Source organism: Quercus lobata, chromosome 3 (assembly GCF_001633185.2).
Source record: "Quercus lobata isolate SW786 chromosome 3, ValleyOak3.0 Primary Assembly, whole genome shotgun sequence".
In the NCBI taxonomy this organism is placed as follows: Eukaryota; Viridiplantae; Streptophyta; class Magnoliopsida; order Fagales; family Fagaceae; genus Quercus; species Quercus lobata.
The window spans coordinates 38,790,582-38,811,525 of NC_044906.1; the positions used below are offsets into that span (position 1 = coordinate 38,790,582).

The 20,944-nt window shown below is 32.0% G+C and overlaps 2 protein-coding genes across 2 annotated transcripts; both read right to left on the reverse strand.

The window, feature by feature from the left end:
• Positions 1–4,548: 4,548 nt before the first annotated feature.
• Positions 4,549–6,223, reverse strand: LOC115981906 (probable transmembrane ascorbate ferrireductase 3). The gene is made up of 4 exons (XM_031104337.1): positions 5,884–6,223; positions 5,736–5,784; positions 5,201–5,400; positions 4,549–5,037 (listed from the first exon to the last, which is right to left on the reverse strand). The coding sequence occupies exons 1-4, from the start codon at positions 6,037–6,039 to the stop codon at positions 4,771–4,773; spliced, it is 672 nt and encodes a 223-aa protein (XP_030960197.1). The 5' UTR covers positions 6,040–6,223; the 3' UTR covers positions 4,549–4,770.
• A 6,258-nt stretch (positions 6,224–12,481) lies between these two features.
• LOC115980867 lies at positions 12,482–14,799 on the reverse strand. The gene is made up of 2 exons (XM_031103073.1): positions 13,226–14,799; positions 12,482–13,122 (listed from the first exon to the last, which is right to left on the reverse strand). The coding sequence occupies exons 1-2, from the start codon at positions 14,797–14,799 to the stop codon at positions 12,522–12,524; spliced, it is 2,175 nt and encodes a 724-aa protein (XP_030958933.1). The 3' UTR covers positions 12,482–12,521.
• Positions 14,800–20,944: the final 6,145 nt, after the last annotated feature.

The following is a 20,944-nucleotide window of genomic DNA, read 5'->3' on the forward strand; positions in this document are numbered from 1 at the left end:
ATATAGATAATGACCATGCCTACATTGGCCCCATATCCTAAGATATCAAAGGGAGTCCACAATAGTTTATAAACACAAATAAGAACACGATTATCAAAAGAAAAAAACACTAATAAGAACACACTCATAACCAATGTGGGACTCACAACAAGGTTCAAGTGTTTGAAACCCAACCACATCAACAATGTCCACATTTTATAAACACCAATTAGGAAAGGAAAGTAACTTAAGAAAGCATGCATCACTTTGGTACCAAAAGTTTTAATCATACCTAGGATAAATACGTAGATTAAAATAAACAAGTGAGTCCTCATTTATCCAATTATTGCCCACAAAAATTTTGGAGATTTAAAGGATGTTGATGGAATTCATGATCTTGTAGCCTAAAAGACCCTAATAGTTTGCCAAATAGCTTAAAATTGGACATATTTTGTTTAAATACCAATTAAATAATATTTTGTTTAATTGAAATATATTCTTCTTGCTTTGTAAGATGCAAAATTAAAAATTAAAAATTAAAAGAAATTCTATCTATAAATTATAATAACTAGATTTTAAAAAATAATATATAGAGCAATAGCAATTGATTTATAAAATGTACTATTATAACCTCACAAAATCATAAATTTATTTAATAGTCTCAACTTGTATAAATAAAGATGGATTTATTAAATTCCTCAATGAGTTAGATAAAAGAACACAATATGACTAAAAGAAACGCTATTTGGTTCAGCAATCAAATAATATAGCAAAAGAAAATTAGTTAAATATTTTTTGATGTTTTCTTTTTCACAAAACTTAATTTTGTTGTTAATCAAATAAACCAATAAATTCAAACAATAAAATTTTATTTTAAAAAATAAAAATGGAGTGGATGGTGGGCCACCTATAGCCTCTTCTTTTTAATTAATTAATTTATATATATATATATATAAACATGTACTACAGTACTTTATAGTATATGTTTCCAAGTACTACAACTTTTCGTTTGTATTTGTTGGAGAAAACAATCCATGAGCACAACCCAAGAGGAGAAATTTTTATAATTTTTTTTTTTTTTTTTTTTTTTTGAGAAAGAAGACGTTCATTAAATAAAATCAAAGCGCGGCCAAACCAGCCCGAACAAAAGGTAAGTTGCGAGATGGGACATCCTCCATCCACACGGTACAATTTGGTGTGTTCAAAGCTAACCTAACTAAATTATGAGCAACTTTATTGCCATCTCTCCTAATATGAAAGTATAACAATTCTGAAAACAAACCCGAATATAAAGAGACATCATTTATCAGTGGTGCAAAGGGAATTAATCCATTGCCGTTGTTCCTCAAAGCCTACTATCACTTTTGAATCACCCTCCACAATAGCACAGTCCACTCCAATCTCACTGCCAAACTCCACTGTTCTACACGCAACAATTGCTTCCACTTCCACGGGCTGGTATGCCTGCTCCAATTGCTGAATTAAGGATGTCATTACCTCACCATTGCAGTCATGAACAACCACTCCAACCCCTACTTTGTTGTCTGCATTTGAGATCGCTCCATCATAATTTATCTTGTATTTGTTCAGTGGTGGTGTTGTCCATTTTGGCTTGGGCTGTGGTGTGATCGGGTTGTGTTATGAATAATACAAATTTTATTATATAAAACTTATAAATCAGTGTGTTACTAATCACAATAAAATAACTTAAATATGAATTTATTAGGTGATTGAAGTTCATCAATCCCATTCATTGCCATGTCAATTTTTATGTTTAAGTGTTTCATACAATAAAATTTGTAATAGATTTATTTTCTTCTTTCTTCTTTCTGTTTTTCTTTTTTCTTTTTCTTTTTTTTAAATAAAAAATTTTTTTTTTAATCTATAGACTAATATTTGGAGTTCAATTGGTTAAAATTTGAAGGTATTTTTTTACTTGGGGTCTTATGCAATTACCTAATTGGCCTAATGGGTGGGCCAACTCTGATCCCATCCAAAGTTTATTTTGTGTAAATATGGGAATTATTGGGGAAGCATCCGACGAAGAGAGGAAAAGGAATATGTGTCATGAACCCTAATCTGTGAAGTACAGAAAAACATGAGCCGCAAATTAAGCCCACCTCATGAAGTGAGATCCTTGGGGCACAAGTCCCATTTGGGTGGAAAAAATAAAAGTTGCAAGGCGCAATACATGAAGTGAAGTAACTTGGACTCCATGACCATGAGAAGTCCCTACGTAGGGAAATGCAGGTTCTAGCCAACAGGACAGAGCCACTCATTGGAAAAGTAAGTACTAGCCAACAAGGATAGAGCCACTCATTCGCTAGTCCTAATTTTAGTAATTTTTGTTCTATAAAATTACATTTTGTCCCCCATAACAATACCATTGATTTCTTTAAGAGTAATACTATAACCACAAACTTTTCTACAAAATTTTTAAAAACTATTGAGGAAGCAAATTCTTATTGGTTCACATCTGTGCCTACTATTTACATTATTTTTTAACTTATCAATAACCACTCACCACATTAGCTATTTATAAATAATAAAAAATTTTGTAACTCTAGCATATTTCTTGTTTTAAAGGCCATAAAAAAATTAAGGTAATTACACTCTCCTTTCTTGAAATTTGAGGAAATTACACTCAACTCTAAACCTAAATGGAAAGACATTCTCCTCCCTTGAGGTTTAAAAAAAAATTAATACACTCCCCCTTTTGTTTGTATAAGTAACGAAATATTCTAAGTTTCTATAAGAATTTCTTTACAAAAGTTTAACATGGTTAATAAAAAATAACTGATAAATTTAGAATAAAAATGCAAAATTTATCAAAGACTAAAACATTTGCAATGACAAATCTCTCCATAACTCATTAAAAAAAGAAAAAAAAATCATATTTAATATTTTAAAATACACTTTAGTTAATAATTAAATACAATGAATTTTAATTTTGAAACTGAGGATAATTCTTGAAACTTGCCTTTAAGCTAAGGACAGTTTAGTAAATAACATTTTTAATATTAATTTAACAAAATTTGGTCAATCAGATGTCAATAGGGGAAAGTGTTTTTCCTTTCAAGTTTGGGGTGAAGTGTAATTTCTTCAAACCTTAAGGAAGGTGAGTGTTATTATCCCTAAAAAATTTATAGATCTAAAATCTAAAACAAAATATACAAACTCCAAAAAATTAGCCTGACAACAAAAATTATCAATAGCAAAGATAAAATAATAAAAATAAAAAATTAAGCCCAATAAATCAATTTCACCCAAAATAAACAACCCAGCTCTTTAAAAAGTTTAAACTAAATAATTTTTTCATTATCCAATAGTAGGCACAAATATAAACAACTCAGCTCTTTAAAAAAGTTTAAACAAAATAATTTTGAAATTATCCAATAGTAGACACAAGCATTAAAAATAAATAAATAATGGGCTAAGCAGCAACAGAGCTGTCACACACAACTAGGAGCAGAGTTGTCCCCCAATCTCCAAATCCTGGCTCCGTCCTTAATAGCCAATGCCATGAAGTTGGAGTTTTTGACTTTAGCTTAATTTGCGCATGTTTTATTATAATTTCTTGCATTATGATGATGTAATTTTCCGTTGGAATTAAGCAAGGCCGGCTCTATTAGGGGCCTAAAGGCAATAATGTCTAGTGTGGTATGTATTTAAATTTTAATTTAATAAATTTATTTAATACTAACAAAACTAAGGTCAATTTGATTAATTAAAAAAATAATTTTTGAATCAATACTAACCAAACTAAAGTGAATTTCATATAGAGAATTAAATATCATTGTTCAATAATAAAAATTTAACAAAAAACTGAAAATTAATCATCAAATTTAAGCAAAAATCACTAGATATTCGTTGGATCTAAGCTGAAACCACCATATCGTCGTTGGATTTTAGTGGATCTGAGATCCAATTTTCTTTTAGGGGTTTGTCGGTTGGATTAAGTGGCTCAGGTTTTGAAGATGGAGACCTGCCATTTTTTTAGCGGTTCATCACTCGAATCAAGTGGCTCAGGTTTTGGAGATGGAAACCCGCCACTTGACCCGTCAACATCAGTAATTGAAGCCAAAGACCCGTTGTCGACCACCTGTGTTTGCTTAAAATGAGTCAATGCCAATTTGGATGGCTCCAAGTCGAACGATTCCATTAAATGTCGGTTGGGTTTGGATAGCCCTAACCCATTTTGAGCCATATATCAATAATTGGCTAAAAGAAAATTTTCAATTAATGCTTCGTACTAAACTTTGGTGAAGGTTCACTCTACACCACTTATAAGAGGCTATTATTGGATCCTAAAGAAAAATGGCCCTTAAGCATCAAAAACGAATTTTCTCAACAAAAAAATAAAAATAAAAATAAAGCATCAAAATGATGTAGCTATTTTTTAGTTCATATTAAATATTATAAATTTAAATGTGTATCTATTGAGTATTGACACATCATTTTAATTTTTAAACAATGTTTCGGTTTGTATATCGTTAGATTCAGAAAATATAGTCTTAACAATAAGAATGGGCAAACCAAAAATCTTAATTATGAAATAAACTCTTTGAATTCAAGTGAAACAGAGTTGAATCATTAAGCCATGAGAATTTTTGTGAATCCAAAAATATTTAATAGGGGTAAATGGCAAGCCATTCAAACAATCAACACACACCGGTCCTCGTGGGACAACTTAATTACAAAACTTATAATAATATAGGTATTATGACAGCAATCAAATTAACTTGAGATGATTGAAAGAAAGAAAACATAGAAATCACGCTAATATGCGGTTTAAAGAGTATAATAACCAAGAGCAACCGAGAGATCAACAAAGATGCCAAATAAAAGAATGGCCAGTCCAGTAAAGTTGAGCAAACGCGATTCATGTTGATGCGGTGAGAGCTGCAGGAAAGTAGACTTCTCCAACAGCCCTGTGAGAGCTGCGCATATTGCCATGTATAAGAGTGCCCTTCCCCCACACAAATGCCATGGCACAAATTTATTTCTTGTTGGAACTGAAGCTCTTGGAAACATGAATGTAAAGAAACCAAACACCCACTGCAAAACAAAGATCATCGACAAATGTGTGAGACTTCTTTTGTTTTTTTGATATATAAATGAAAGTTTGGAAACTTGGGATGATTCTTTTTTGTTCTTTGGATGATTTTGTCCCAAGTTTTTCATGTTTAAACACAGTTATAGGTAAAACTTGGGTTGTTACCTGCAAACAATACATGCAGATAGTTGTTATGCCAATCCATGAATGCAAGCTATACACATCTTCCTTGTATATCATGTCATGGTACTTGAAAGCAGCGCATATCCCAACAATGGCAAGAACTATAGCAAGCAGGTGAACTAGCATGTGAACTGATTTCTTAACTGGATGAGTTGCACGTACTGTTTTGTATGCCATCATTGCTGCTCAGAACACCAAACTCAAGTTAGTGTTAACAGAATATAGTGTAAATTATATATTGATTGTTCCGAAAGTTTGAACTGTTAGAAAATTATGAATTTAATTATTTATTCATAATTCTAACATGAACCAATGATAAAAATTAGCAAGTTCAATTAAATCAATAGAGTTTTTCTGATCTCCAAAGGCTCCAAACTAAATAAAAAGAAATTTATATTTTACAAAAACTAGCAATTTCTATTTCAGATAACGCTAGATTCTAAGTTTGCAATTTTAAGCATTTTCTATGATTTTTTTTTTCTCAAATAAAAAACATTGAGAAAGCTAAAATATATACCTTCACCACCAAGAAAAATCAAACTAAAGAACATAAGAAATGGGTGAACCTGCCAAAAAAGAAAAAGATTTCAAGATTTCCCTCATAATTATACCATGAACCAGAATGAACATTGTTAAAATAAGCAAATTGTAAGTAATTGTTTTACATTGAATACTAGGTCTGGATTGTTAGATTCATAATTCAGGCCCCCCCGATAATGCAGCAACCAAATAAGAATGAGAATTAAAGCCGTAAGGCCAAAAAAGTGTGCCACATAAGTTAAACGAGAGGCTGCGCTATAGTATTCTGATCTTCTGTCCATGGTAGGAGGGAGCTAGATGGGTGTCAAGCTAAAGAAGATTTTTGTTTCTTAAAAAAGAAATTGTGTTTAAATTTGAATGCCTATGGTTCTTTCAGTATTTGTTGAGTGAGTTCTTATAGAAATCTCTTCCCTAAAGCTTAAAGAGTAAATGGTAAATACATTGTTCTTGGGATTACTTGTTGGGTTTGGTATCTTGAATATTGAGGAAACTTTGTGCTTTAGCAAAGCACCAACAAAATGAACCAGCCCCAGTTCTACCAAAGGACTTATTCTCTTTTACTTGCATAACGAACGTTAATTCTACAAGAAAGAATCAGAGACCTCTAATCATTAGTTCTTGATGGCCTACACTAAAGTGATTCACCTTACATAAAAGTTAAAGTGTGCACGCGAAAGCTCAGATAGTAGTTAAGATCAATTTTGATTTGTTTATGCCATTCAGAGCATAGCAATTCAAGAGGTGGGACAATTTATTTGATTGTAAGAATGAACAAAAATGTTAATTAGTACTTAATTGTAAGGCATGTATTTGTTGTTATGACAGACTTTGGAAGACAACATGTCCCAACAGATTGCAAAAAGTATGAATATTTTTTTTTTAAACAAAAGGAATCAGGGGAAAAGAAAAAGATAGGAAAAAAGGAATTATAATTGGATTAAGAGCAGGTTAAAGTATCACCTATTCACGCTGATAACCAAAGAATCCTAGGCAAACAAATTAATACTTCACACCATGTTAAAATACAAGTATCACTGCTTTACGTTTCATTTTTTTTTTTTTTTTATGGGAATAAGAGGCTTTGTTGAAAATGACTTGTTTGCTAGAAAACTTACTTATTTTCTTATGTTTTCTTATGTTTGGTTGCAACCTTAAAATAAGCAAATAAATAAATAAATACTATTTTTGATTGTTTAGCTCATATGGAAGATCATTAATATTTTTTGTAATTCCATTCATTAACAAAAAATATTCATTTATGAAAGCATATCCCAAAGGGAAAAAAAATTTCTATGACAAAACTCAAATTCTGAATCTATGCAAAAAGCCAAAAATGTAAGTGTCTATTTAATAGACAAAACTTAGGTACAATACTTTAAGTGTTATTCTTTAAGTTCCCTTCTTAAGATTCAGTCATATGGCTATTGAATTAAAAAATACACTTCCATCCTATGAGAAAAAATCCACATAAGAGAATTTTAAGAGAAGAACCTAAAAAAAGTACTTAAATACTGTACCTAAATCTTGCCCCTATTTAATTATGTGTTACTTTTGGACACAAGTCTAGGAGAAATTATATAATCCTCATAGTGGACCACGTCATTTGTCTATTATTCCAATAAAAGACTCTCATCTATTTAAAATTGCTTAGTCAATATTTAGTTTTTATTTAAAACTCCACAATTTTAAACAAGTAAGAATCTTTTACTAGAATGGTGGACCACATCACTTATCCACCATAAGAACTTTATAATTTCTCCAAGTCTAGCTAGGAACAACATCCTTTGGAGTTCTTAAGATGCTTTACCATGTAAAATTCTTTAATCCTCACATTCCTTTTACAATAGAAGGCTAAGATTTTGCCACCTTATCACAATCCACTAAAACAAGCAATTTCAAAAGTCAAAGTCAAGTCTTTCACACATTAGTCTCCTCAATTCCCTAGAATGACTAGAAACTCTAGAGGATTAGTTTCAAAAAAAAAAAAAAAAAACTTGGCCCATATTAAATTCAAAATCCAATTCATTGGTTTAATTTCTATTATAAAGTAACCAAAGTTCTTTTTTGAAAAAAAAAAAAAAAAAATAGACACTTGCCGGCATACTAAAGGTTTTTTTTATGGACTTGGCATACTAAAGTTGATAAATATAAAGTGGAACACTTCCACGTATGATCTTTATTCCTTATTAGTATTAGCAGTAATTAGTAATTACGGTCATAGCAAGGATCAAGAAAGCAAAATTTTGGAAATAATGTTGACAGCAATTCAGCAATGACATGAACAAGAATCATGCAAATCCTACTCAACAACCATCATTACGTGAGAATTGTAATAAGATGACAGTCACATGGTATACACAATTGTATAATTTGAATTGGAATATTTATTGAAACTAACTCCCTAAAGAGATATGTTGTACTTTTTTCTAACAAATAAATTAGAGAAGTCAATATCTTACCAATACTGGCTATACCAGGGAAATATACCATACTGACCATTAAATGGGTACCGGTATTCCTCTAAAATGTACTAGATGAAATTCCGGATTGTACCGACCTATATTGACTATATCAGGATGTTTCAGTTGCTTTGGCAAGTATTGGCATTTCGGTCAGTACAATAAAAAATATTTGTAAAAAACACATATTATTTAAGTTAATATATTTAATTAATGAACTTAAGCTATATTTAGGCTTATAAAATATGTGCAATTTAAATTTTATGTTGATAAGCATAAAAATTAATAAATTCATACTTACATAAATAAATACAAACATATAGAAATGTATAGAAATATATAAATAGTGGTAATCCTGAAATGGTACACCAATACCGAAATATTTTGTTCCCCTAACTAAACCGAAATGGCTTTCAATACGAAATTGACTCCCTTGAAATAAACACATATATGTACAAGTTATTAAATTGTTTGAAAACTCACTTCACACTTAGCCAAAAAAAAAAAACTTTTATTATTAGGCTAAATGCAAATTGCACTGTTTAACTTTGCTTAAAATTCATTTTTTTTCATTTAATTTCACTTTCATTAAATTAAAGTTTTTTGACTTTCAAGTTTATTTAATTAGGTATTCCATCCAATTATGATGGATTGATTGTTGTTAAGTGTCTTTTTTATATTAAAAATTCATAAAATTAATAAAGAATATTTTTGAAAAACTAAAGTTTTTTAAAATAGAATTATTATTTGGAATTGGGGAGAAAAACCAAAAATACAATCAACCCCTCTTTCTTCATCATCATATTAACCCCCTTCCCATTATTGAAATCTCTCTCAATAATGGGAAAGGTGAAAAAGTGGGAGGATAGAAAATTATGGGGGATAAAAAAGTGGAAGGATAGAAAAGATTTTAATTTCTTTCCTCTTTGTTTGGTTGGGAGTGAAAAAGTGAAGGGATGAAAAAAGTGAGTTTATATAAGCCTTTGTTAAAAAATGATGACCAATTAAAACAAAAAAGTAACAAACAACCCAAAAAAAAAAAGCAATCACCCAATTTAATAAAAAATAAAAATCATGTCCCAAAAAAAAAAAAGGTCATGTCTAGTTCAAAAAAAAAAAAGGGGCAATGACCAAGAGAAGAAAAAAAAAAAGGAACTAGGCGAATTGTCCATGTGCAAGTGCATATGGGCATTTTGTCCATTAAGCAGCCTCATTTTCTCCATTTAGTTTTATCTTCATTTTAGAGATAAAATTTTTTGATAGGCCTGGGAAAAAAACACCTAGACCCCATTTATTTTCCTTCCTTCCCACCCAACCAAATACACTCCAAAAAAGTTTTCCTTCCCTTTTTCTCTCTAAAATTTTCATCCACCTTATTTTACCTCCAAACAAGCACACCTATAAAATAACCACATTCTGTTCTTCCCAAGTGCATTGTTGAAATTTTAGGCCCACATCACAATAACCGTGCAATGTACTTGTGTCTGTAACTGGTATCAAAGCCTCCTACCCTACATACTTTCGTACACAATAATACTCTCCTACCTTTATGAGTTATGTAAATAAGTGCAAAGTATAGGTTGTCTTCTTATACTCTTCTTTCTACATAATAAAGAAAGATTAGGTCATTATTTTGTAACAAAAAATCACCATACTTTTTTGGAAAACATAAGGTAACGTTTTGGACCTTTTGGTAACTATTTTTTTTTTCTCTCCATTTTTTGCTTTCAATGACCATTTTTCTGTATCCAATAACTAAAAACTTGTTTGGTTAGCTGAAACCAATGAAAAATAGAAAATAGTTTTCCTTTCTAATTTATAAAGAAAAATTAGCTATTTTCAGTTTTGTGTTTTTTCAGGCTTATATGAGAACCTAGTAAGACCCATTCCCTCTCTCTCTCTCTCCTCCTAATTTCAGATTTCCTCTTGTTCTACGACTTTCTTTGTGGTTGATAAATTCGTCAGACTGTTATTCATCTTCTTCACTCCAAGACCCATCTCCCTAATTTCAGATTTCAATTTCTGCTAGCAAATTTGAACTGTGTTTCACAGTTTTTGGCAAGCCCCCTTCTTCTTCTCCTTCGTCTCGTCTTCTATTCCTTCAGTTCAATTTGTTTTCTTTGCATTGTTATATGTTCCTCTTTGGTTTTGTGAGCCCACGTGACTCAGCATAAAGCTCCAAACTATATTGCTTTCAACTAGTTCCCCTCCCCCAACGTTGATAATATTTTCATATCTTTATTTATTTATTTTATTTTTAACTTGTGTTTTTTTTTTTTTTTTTACCATCTGAATTACATATTATTGTTTTATATTCTGACAAAAGTAATTGTTGTTATTGTTATTATAATTGTTGGGTAAATATTTGGACTTAAGATTTATATATTAGTTGAAATATGAACTTACAGTGATCAGATTAGAAAGTTAATGTTGACAAATAACAAGCATCATTGATGTATTTGAAGTTGGAGAATAATTGGCATCATTGATGCCTTTGTATATAAACTTTAGTCACTTAATTGTCACATTTAAAAGCCTATTTTCCTTATGGTAGTTTGAAAATTTTCAATTATAAGTTTCATTTCTAGCATCTCAAAAAAAATATATATATATATATATATATAAGTTTCATGCTTTGAGTTGAAGACTACATACAAATCATTTAAATTTAAAAATTGGAGTGAATATACAAAATATTGTGAATACTTCAGGAAAAAAAAAAGGGTGGGGGGAAGAATTTTCTGTTTTTTATTCTTGAAAAATTAATTTTTGTTTTCAACTAACCAAACGCGTTTTCCACTTTGAAAATACAAGAAAAAAAAATTTTCCTTAAAAACAAGAAATTGGAAACGAAAAACAAAAGCAAATTTCAAAGCATAGCCTAATATTTTTGGTATAATAAATTTGTTTTTGTTCAACCAAACTGGACCCCCCGAGGCCCAACTCTGGTTTTGGCCCAATCTCTACAGATGTAGATCTGCATTCACCTCACTTTAGACGTGTAGTTAAGCTGGTTCCAACGCGCGATGTGCATATATATAAAGACCAATACTAGATTTTGACAACTCTTTTTCTACTAAATATTATACGTAGTTATATACTTTGCAACAAATGCTAAACATAACGCTTTGGACATGCTTTCTTCCATCTCGCTTTCTTTTTCTTCCTCTGTGTTTATATATATATAGAGAGGACATGTATAAACACCTATAGTCTATAGAACATGTCCATTATTTTTTTTCCCCACGAATGAGGCCCACCGAGTTTTGGACATGAGAGACCAACTACTGGGCCGAGTTAAATTCAAAAAATCTCTTTAAGTGTGTTTGCATTCAAAAAATCATCAACAGTCCACTCCAAATAGTGTGTGGAGTGGACTGTTGATGATTGACTTTGGCACATGATGTGTAGCAAATATCTATTCTATATTCCACCAATATTTTTGTTATGAGGTTCAACATTTTTTTTTTTTTTTTATGTGGGGCCTCTCATTCCTTCAAAATCTAAAGGATCAAAGGGTTGAGGAATGTGAGCAAGGGTAAGGATTCATCACTTGTTGGGACTTTTAGGGACTCATTTTAGGGGTTAAGGGATTCATCACTTGTTGACTCAATCTCGTAAGTCTCACCAATTCTAGTCATGACTCTACCCTTAGTTTCTTTCTTTTATTTGGCTGGTGTGATTATAAGGAGGGACAGAACCCAACTCTATATCTCCCCACACAAAAAAAGGTATATACAAAATATGCCTTTATTAATAATTGGGGCTGATCCATACGTCTATTTTTATTTCATTATAAAGTATTCAAAGTGTAAAATTGAGAAAAAAAGAAAAATAAAATAAAACATGTAGCATGCAAATTAAAGCTGATGGAGTATGAAATGGAATACTAATGAGAATGAGGATTTTTGTTATGATGTAACTACCTAAGTTGCACGGACACGGACACGGGGATACGGCAATTTTTGAAAAATAAGGACATGACACGGCGGCGACACGGCGGTTAAATAATTAATTAAATTCTATATTTAGACACATTTTTTAATATTTTTAGACATAAAATACATTTATATCTAGAATTCAAATTATGTAGAACTACAAATAAGTAAACTAACACCCAAAGTAGTACAATAATACACATAAAATGTTTAAAGTACAAACCATAAAAGGATAACAAGTTCAACATCAAACTAAAAACATAAAAGGATAATAAGTTCAACATCAAACTAAAAACATAAAAGGATAACAAGTTCAACATCAAACTAAAAACATAAAAAGATAACAAGTTTTAAACTACAAGATTATCAAAGAACAACAACATCATCATCATCAACATAATCATTATTCTCAACAATACTTGTCTCCATCTCTGGCTCATCTAGTGTGAGATAAGCAACCTCAAGCAACCCAGGTCCTCCAAATGGCTCATCCCAATTATCTCCACCAATGTCCCACTTCTTAGATTCTCCACTATTGTACTCGGGCCTCCTCCTTGAAAGAAGTCGAAGATTAGAATGAACAAACACTAAATCTTCAGCACGTTTAGGAGTAATTCTATTCCTCCTCATAGAATGGATGAAGCCATAGGTACTCCAATTCCTCTCAGCACATGATGATGAGCAAGGCTGTTCAAGAAGTTTTAGAGCTAAAGTTTGAAGTATTGGTAAAGTAGACCCATAAGTTGACCACCAAAGCATTGGATTGTAGTTCCACCTATCCTCCATGTTATCCTCATCATAAACCTGTAATGAGTTAAACAAACCAAACTCCACATTAACTTTTTGCCTATCATCAGGATCAGGAAAGATCCTTTTGAGACACTTGTTTCTCTCCACTGAAATTTCAGCATCCTTATGTGGTGCAACACGGCCTCTAACTTCCTCAATCCATTTAATAGTATAATACCTAGTTAAAAACAAATAAACAAGTACAACTAATGAGTTTAGTTTATTTATTTGGAAATACCTAAAGAATATAAACGAAAAGATTAAAGAGATAGAAAAATTACTTTGGATTCAAGGGGTGGGCTAGGCAATGAAGTGGTGTGCAATTTTTAGTCCACCGTTCAATAAGTATATTGTGTACCACATCATAGAATGGAGACTCCTCATAGTCCTCCTTGCCTTCATGTTGGTATATTTCTTTCTTCACATTTTCTATCATGGAATCCCACATTTCATACACCTTATGGAGAATAGGTGCATCCGTGTCAGCCACTCGAAGCATCTCATAAATAGGTTCTGTGAATCTTAGAATGTATTCAACCTTGTCCCACCACAAATCATTCAAAATATAATCCCTCACAGTTTGAGCTTTTCCTACATCATCTTCTCTATATGACATCCATTCCTCACTAACAACCATATTTCGAAGTTTTTGTTTTACTTGAAACAATCTTTTAAGCATGATAATTATTGAAGCAAATCGTGTTTCAGCAACAGCAAGTAACTTCAAAGGAGAATATGAATTAAAAATTGCTAATCTCATAGAATGATTTGTGATGAAAATACGAATGAAAGTTGCCTCATCTGAAACTTGTGCAATCCAGTTACATTCATTATATGCATCCTCATTCTGCAAAGAGTACTTAGGTGCACATATATTCTTCAAAGCCAAATTGAGAGTATGCACAACACAAGGTGACCAAAATATATGAGGATATTCAGCTTCAACAATAGATCCTGCAGCCTTTATAACAGACGCATTATCAGTAATAATTTGGACAACATGTTGAGGCCCAACCTCACCAACAACCTTTAAAAACAAGTCAGCAATGAAGTGCTTGTCTTTGTACTCTTTGGTACCATCAATGGATTTGATAAAAATTGGCCCTTTCTGTGATGTAGCCATAAAATTGATAAGTGGCCTTTTTTGTACATCTGTCCACCCATCACTCACAATGCTTAAACCCTTTTCTTTCCAAGTGTCTTTAATTGCCCTCAACAACTTCTCAATATGTGCCTTCTCTTTTTGCAACAAAGTTGTTCTTAATTTATTGTAACCCGGAGGAACATAGCCCGCTAAATTATTATTAGCTGCAAACTTGATCATCTCAATCCAATACGGGTTCTTAGCAACGTGAAAGGGTAAGCCAGCAGAGTAAAATGTCCTAGCAATAAGACAATCTAATTGCTCTCGACATTGATTGTTAAAAGCCCTCTCCAAAGGAGAATTCCCAATCCCAACCCCTTTTTTTTTTGGGAAAAATGGATGACTTGTAGCTGTACTACTCTCCCTACTATCCAAATTAGGACTAGTAGGAGAATCAGTTGGTAAAGACACTAACTTAGGCTTCTTCAATCTACGTGAAGATTCCTCAAATGCATCTTCTAATTTCTGCATTTCATTTTGATACTCATCTCCAACCTTGGCACATGCTTGTATTCCAAACTTAGGCAATTTTAACAAGTGTGCCTTCACCCTTGAATAAGACCCCTTAAAATTTTTTTCACAATAGTTACATCTAAAAGAAACATTCCCACCACCAACACTTGCTTTTTCTAATCTAGTAACATATTTCCATAGAGGAGCAGCATTCTCAGAAGATGATTTCTCATTCTCACTTTCTTTTTCAGGATTCATTTTAATAATTCACCTACAATATTTAACTTCAATAAATAAATAAAACTATAGCAAGGCACAAAAACAAATTTATAAATGATAAGTTATAACTAAAAAAAAAAAGAAAAAAAGAAAAAAAAAGACAGAGGTCACGGCACCACAGCAGCAGTAAAAAAAAATCAGACAAAACACGTTATATATATAAAAGTGCTTAACAGTAAACATTACACCCACCCACGCTAAAATTAACACTTGAAAGAAAGAATGAAAAAAAAAAAAAAAGCAGAGAGAACAGAGAAGAGGTGAATCGGACCTGTTGTCCGCGCCGAGAGAGATGGAGATCGGAAGGGACGGATGGAACGCCGTCGACGTCAGAGCTCGCCGATCGGCACGAGCTAACTCCGGCGAAGAGCAGACAGCAGCGGCAGCGAAGTGGGTTTCAGCAACAGAGAAGAAGTGAAGAACTTGAGTTTTGTGGTTTGAACTTCCAATTTTCAGATTCTAAAAATGTTTTATGGTTTTAGGGTTGTCACAGATCAACGGTAATGGTAAGTCCATCTGTCAAAATCTGTGCTTTTTTCCTTTTTTTTTTTTTTTTTTTTTACTGATGGCGTGTCGGACGCGTCGGAACCGCGTCCGCGCCGTGTCGAAGCCGTGTCGAAAAAAAAAAAAAAAAAAAAAAAAAAAAAAGGGACACCGCCGGACACCGGAAACTGGCGCGTCGTCCCCGTTCCGGTGTCGGACATGTGTCGGACGCGGACACGACGCCAAAAATGGCGTGTCCGTGCAACCTAGGTAACTACTAGCTAGTTTGCGTTCATTACTTTTGTAAGTGTGCACAGCATGGTACCCGCTTTTGTTTGCTGCAGTTCAGATCAATCAAAAGCATTCAAACTAAATATTCAATAATAGTATGCAAATTAGACTTGGATCTTGGTTGGGAGTCAATTTTAGTGGATTTCTCAATCTGTCACAAAGAGCTCGTAGTTTTGTGTTTCGGTGATGGTAAGGTTTGGAAAATGGTGGGGCTATGTTTTAATTAAAAATAGGTAGCAAAATGGTGGGTATGGTGTGGACTGGTCGTGGTGGTTCTACCAAGCCAGGCCATTGAATTAGTAGCAATATATGGATCAACCAACTTGGCCTATTTTACAATCTAAAAGTAAAACCTGCATGCAATAGATTAGGGGTTCAGCCTAGGCCTTATGTATAATGATTAGTGATTATTAAGGCGACTTATGCACCATTTCAATTATTGTGCCGTCATCATCTCAACACTCAAACCAACTACTGAGACTGCATGTGTATCTATTTGAATAATGCTAATATTAGTAATGTTGAGAAATTTAGACTCCGATTGTGCTGTTGAACCATTTTTAAGCCATGTGAATTAATAAATTCAATTATGTTCACGGCCACGGTTAAAGAAATCACACAAAATATTGTACAGAACAAATAAATGCAGAATTAAAAGAGACACCCAATATGGTTTGGTTACATAGAACCAATGGAATAACTATTCCAAAGTGAAAATCATTTTGAGGGCTTAACTACCAACCCTAAGGAAAACAATATCCATTATATATAATTGATGTTTACAAAATACAAATAGAATTTTTTTTTTTTTTTTTTTAAGAAATAGTTTTAACCTATGGCGTCTATTTTTAATAATAGCCCAAATCTCTTATTTAAAAATAGGGTTCGGTTAATATGTGCTCTAAGGACACACATTAAGCCATCTATTTTTTTAGAAACATTTTCTCGAAAAATGAAAAATAACTTTTTCAATTCCCAAAAAAAAAATTCCAAAAATGATTAATTATGTGTACCCTTAGGGCATACGTTAGCAAAATCCTTAAAAGTAAGATACTTTACTAATTAAGTTAACTGACACCCACTGAGAAAAAAAAATTAATAAAATAAAAAAAAAAATTTAATTTGCTACCTGTAAAACTTACTAACATTAACCAATGCAGTTTTGAATCCAAGAAACTTTCCTATAAGAATCTTTGTGGACTTAAAACTATTACTCACGACTTCAAATACCCACTTGAAGATTTAAACTCCACAACAAACCCCAAGATGGCTTTAAACTTGTGCACTATGACAACATAAACACTATGAAAGATGAGTCTCTATTCACTTCTAAACTCATGAGTTGAATAAGTGGAGATTACGGTTTTCTCTTTGAATGACACAAGCTTTTTTGCCTCTACATCCTCTCCAAAAGTCATACTTAATGGGCCTTTATATATGCACTCCAATTAGGGTTACCCACATGTATAACTAACTTGATTAAAAATGCATCAAATCAAATTCTGAAATTGTGATTCTTGATCGATCTATTAGGTGTTAATGGTGTGTCAAAATTCTTGGTTCTCCGCCTTGGAGTTACAAATAACATTAAAGTCTCACCAAGGCTTTAACATTTTTTGTCATGGGTTGCTAAGTGCTAACACCCCAATTAGGGTCACACTATATAAATAGAACTTCATTAATTTTCATACAGTAGGAACAAATTAATTGCAATCCATCTTTTTTCTTTTTGTAATTTTTTTAAACATTTATTTGGCCATTCTCAACCAGTTCTGCTAGTTTGGCCATACAAAAAGTCACAAGGGAAAGTCCTCTTTTATATCTTGGGACTCCTCTAGAAAAGATAGAGTAGTGATTATGTCAATGAGCTTGCATGCACTTGGCTAGACAACGAGGACCACACTGCAGAGAACATGGCTCTTATAAAAATCATAATTTTAGAAGTTCCACATTTATTGCATATTATGATTGGAGAGAAGATTTGAGGGAAGAGAAGATAAACGCTAGTTTGATTGATGTATATATGCATTACCCATTAGGCTCTCTCTTTTAAAATCATTACTAGATTTTTTTATTTGTGGGATTAGCATAAAAAAAATAAATCATGGCAGCATATAGTGGTTGTCAGATAAGCATTCTTTTCCGAGCTTTCTTGGGCCATATCATAACTACTTGATGGGAGACATTTGCATCCATTTCCTTTCATTCTATCTTTCTTTTTGTTTTCATCTTTTTTTCAAGTTTTGTATACCTTGAAATCTGCCTAATTTTATTAAGTATAGGTAATAGCTTGAAATCTGCACGTAAAAATATTAATATTTAATTCGACATTCATCATTTCTAAGATTTTACCTTATAAAATGGGGTGGAAGCTGTTTTTAATATTTTTGTAAAATGTGAAGCATAGGTTATAGGAAACTCAAACTGTATCCATGGAGCTATATATACAGTTAGCACAGAGATAAACTCACTGTATCCAATCTCACTATACATTATCATTTCATTTAAAAGTTTGCAAACTTCAAGCTAACTGTATGAATAGTATTTTTTTTTTTGGTAAAAATATGAATAGTTTTAACTTGAGGCTAATTTGTCAAATCTCAATGTATAGGCCATAGCATTAGGTTGAATCATAACGATTTTCCTTTTTCTTTTTCTTCCCCTAAGAGTAAATAAGGGAATTCCAACCCCGTAATTAAAACCCACATAAAAGAATGGATGCCACTTGATCATATTCATTGCCAAAATATTAATTTCTTCACTTCATATTAAACCAAATTGGATTTTTCTAAACACACACATTTCTCAATAATTGTAAGTTGGCAATACATGCCATGCCGACCTTGATAATTTTGTTTGATTCGGTTGGTTAGGAAGTAATTAACCATGGATAGTGATTTGTTTTTTCAACCATTCCACATCCTATAGCACACGTAGTAACACATTATTGGACATTGTTGGTTGGCACACAATTCATAAGCAATGTAAGGACTCGGTCCAATTAATACAAAAATGAACATGACTTGATGTCTCATACAGAAAGTACACATCAATCAAGTAATAGTCACCATGCATGAAATATCGGTGGTAAGAGAATGGTGATTGATTTGCAGACATAGTATATGACACAAACAAACATTTGGTGTCCATGCTATTCTTATGGCTGTTGACATGTACGTATTTGTAATTATATTAGACTTTTTGGTATCTTCTGTACACACAATATATTCTCTAAGCTTGGATTTACTCCATGCCAAAATGGAGAAGCGATCATGACAATGATCTTACTTGTGATCTTTTTCCTACAGCTATACTTGAAAAAGACTAGCAATTAATTCTGATTAAATCCAATAATAACTAGTATTTCTTAAGCAATTCCCTTTGATTAAGTATTCAATAGTAAGTAACTTTTGAAAATTGAATAGTTTAAAATTGACTTTGTTTATTCCTATTTACTATTACAATCTTTTATGTCAATATCAGCAATTTTCGTACTGTTAGTAAACAAGAAAGGAAATTTCTTGGAAATTTTCAGGCAATTAGAATAACAAGTTTAAAAGTTGTCACTTGGCTATTTTGGGGTCATCTTGGAAGGAGTATGGTACTGTTAGTAACATCCTATAGAATGAGCAGGCACCAGATGCAAAGGAGAAGAGGCATTCTTAGGGATACAATTTTTGTAATTCACAAAAAGAAAAGAAAATAAAAATGAAGGATAAATTGGAATTTACAAATTTAGAGAATTCAACTAAGTTTCTAGTTTCTGCTACTCAAAACAATAGAAATGAAATTATTTGTAGGCAAAAAGAAAAAAAAGAGAGTAAGAATTCAAAATGATGAAAAGTTTTATCCTTCCCTTTTATTAGGGTGGGGATGATAGAAAAGTTGGTGGCCAAGTGTCGAACGAGGCTAAGCTGCGTTATCATGATGGGAGGAGACCCAAGGACCTAATCCCAGAAACATATTTGGATCTTAATTTTTTTTCACTCATGCCAAAGTCTCCATCATCCCCCCACCGCTTTTACGTGTGGGACCATTTATAAGCTGGATCCCACTTCATAACCTTTTGATTCGACTTTCTTTTTTCTCATTTCTTGATGTTTGGTACTTTGGTATAATTAATTGAAAATTGAGACATAGCTTACATATAGCATGATTAATTTTGTAAACTTATTTTACTATTTAATTTATTTTTGTTATTATCCATAGGTCTCATTATACTTTTTGACATTATTTACGAGTCTTACTGTATTCTTTTAACCAACTTTTACCTTTATTTATAATACTTTTAATAAAAAGTTTTCAGTTTCAGCAAAATAAGCGGATCCCAAACAAACTCGTAGACCTGATAAAATTGGACCTGGATAAAGCTACAAAGAGCTAAGCTTTATTAAGTAGAGCATGTTCAAGCTTGGTTTGTTAGGAAAAGTCAAAAACTCAAGTTTGGTTCAAGCTCATGACAAATCTAAAAATAAGGTTTGAACTTGAGCTCATAAAAAAGTCAAAAAGCTTGAGTTTAGCTTGATTAATTAATAAAGTCAAGTTCAAGCTTAATATCAAGCTCGTACTCAAGCTCAAGTCAAGTTTTTGAGTTTAAGATCTAAAAAAATTACATTATCAAATGCTTAAGAAAAATTAATAATATACTCATTTTATCATGCGTCTAATCCTACTTATGATTAGACATTATTCAAATTAAAATTTTACGTAATTAAATTCATGCATTCATCTTTCCTTATCAACAGCTTCAGCAAAATATAACTTTACATTCATCCTAGATGGTAAAGAACTAGAAAAATATTTATTTGTAACTATTAAGCCACTGTCATTGTTACCATCATGCCACCAACCATCGTCTCCTCACAGCTAATTCGACCATCGCCAAGGTAGAACCTTCGCATCATCATTTCCGTTAACCACAAACCCTCTCTTCCACTTTTAAACGAAATAGAAAATTAGGTTGATAATAAATGGGAATGGTGTGGTATTGGTATTTGATAGCAATGGGACATGCATGAAGTGCTACATTTCAATTGCTCTATAATTCTTGTATGAGTTTTTCCAAAATTATTCAGCAAATATTGGTTATTCTTGTATAACCAATATTTTATTAGAGTTTAGTGCCATTGTTAATCTCGAGTAACTTGGTATCAACAATAGAGCCATTGTTAATAATAGTGCCATTGTTAAGCTCATGCTTTCTAGTATTCATAACATACTTAAGTCTTAATGTTACTAGGATATCAACAACAACCAAAAAAAAAAAAAAAAAGGTCTTATGTTACTAGTGCGTTCTTGTGTCCAATATGCTTGGTGATGATAATTACTCCTAAATTTAAGTACAGGAGTA

Bases quoted from the DNA above. Each gene is read 5' to 3' on its own strand.
- LOC115981906 (XM_031104337.1), bottom strand. From the start codon at position 6,039: ATGGACAGAAGATCAGAATACTATAGCGCAGCCTCTCGTTTAACTTAT. The intron at 5,785-5,883 runs GTAAAACAATTA...CTTTTTTGGCAG, and splicing joins ATCCAGACCTAGTATTCAAT to GTTCACCCATTTCTTATGTT. The intron at 5,401-5,735 runs GTATATATTTTA...TGTTCTGAGCAG, and splicing joins GATTTTTCTTGGTGGTGAAG to CAATGATGGCATACAAAACA.
- LOC115980867 (XM_031103073.1), bottom strand. From the start codon at position 14,799: ATGAATCCTGAAAAAGAAAGTGAGAATGAGAAATCATCTTCTGAGAAT. The intron at 13,123-13,225 runs GTAATTTTTCTA...GTTTTTAACTAG, and splicing joins GCCCACCCCTTGAATCCAAA to GTATTATACTATTAAATGGA.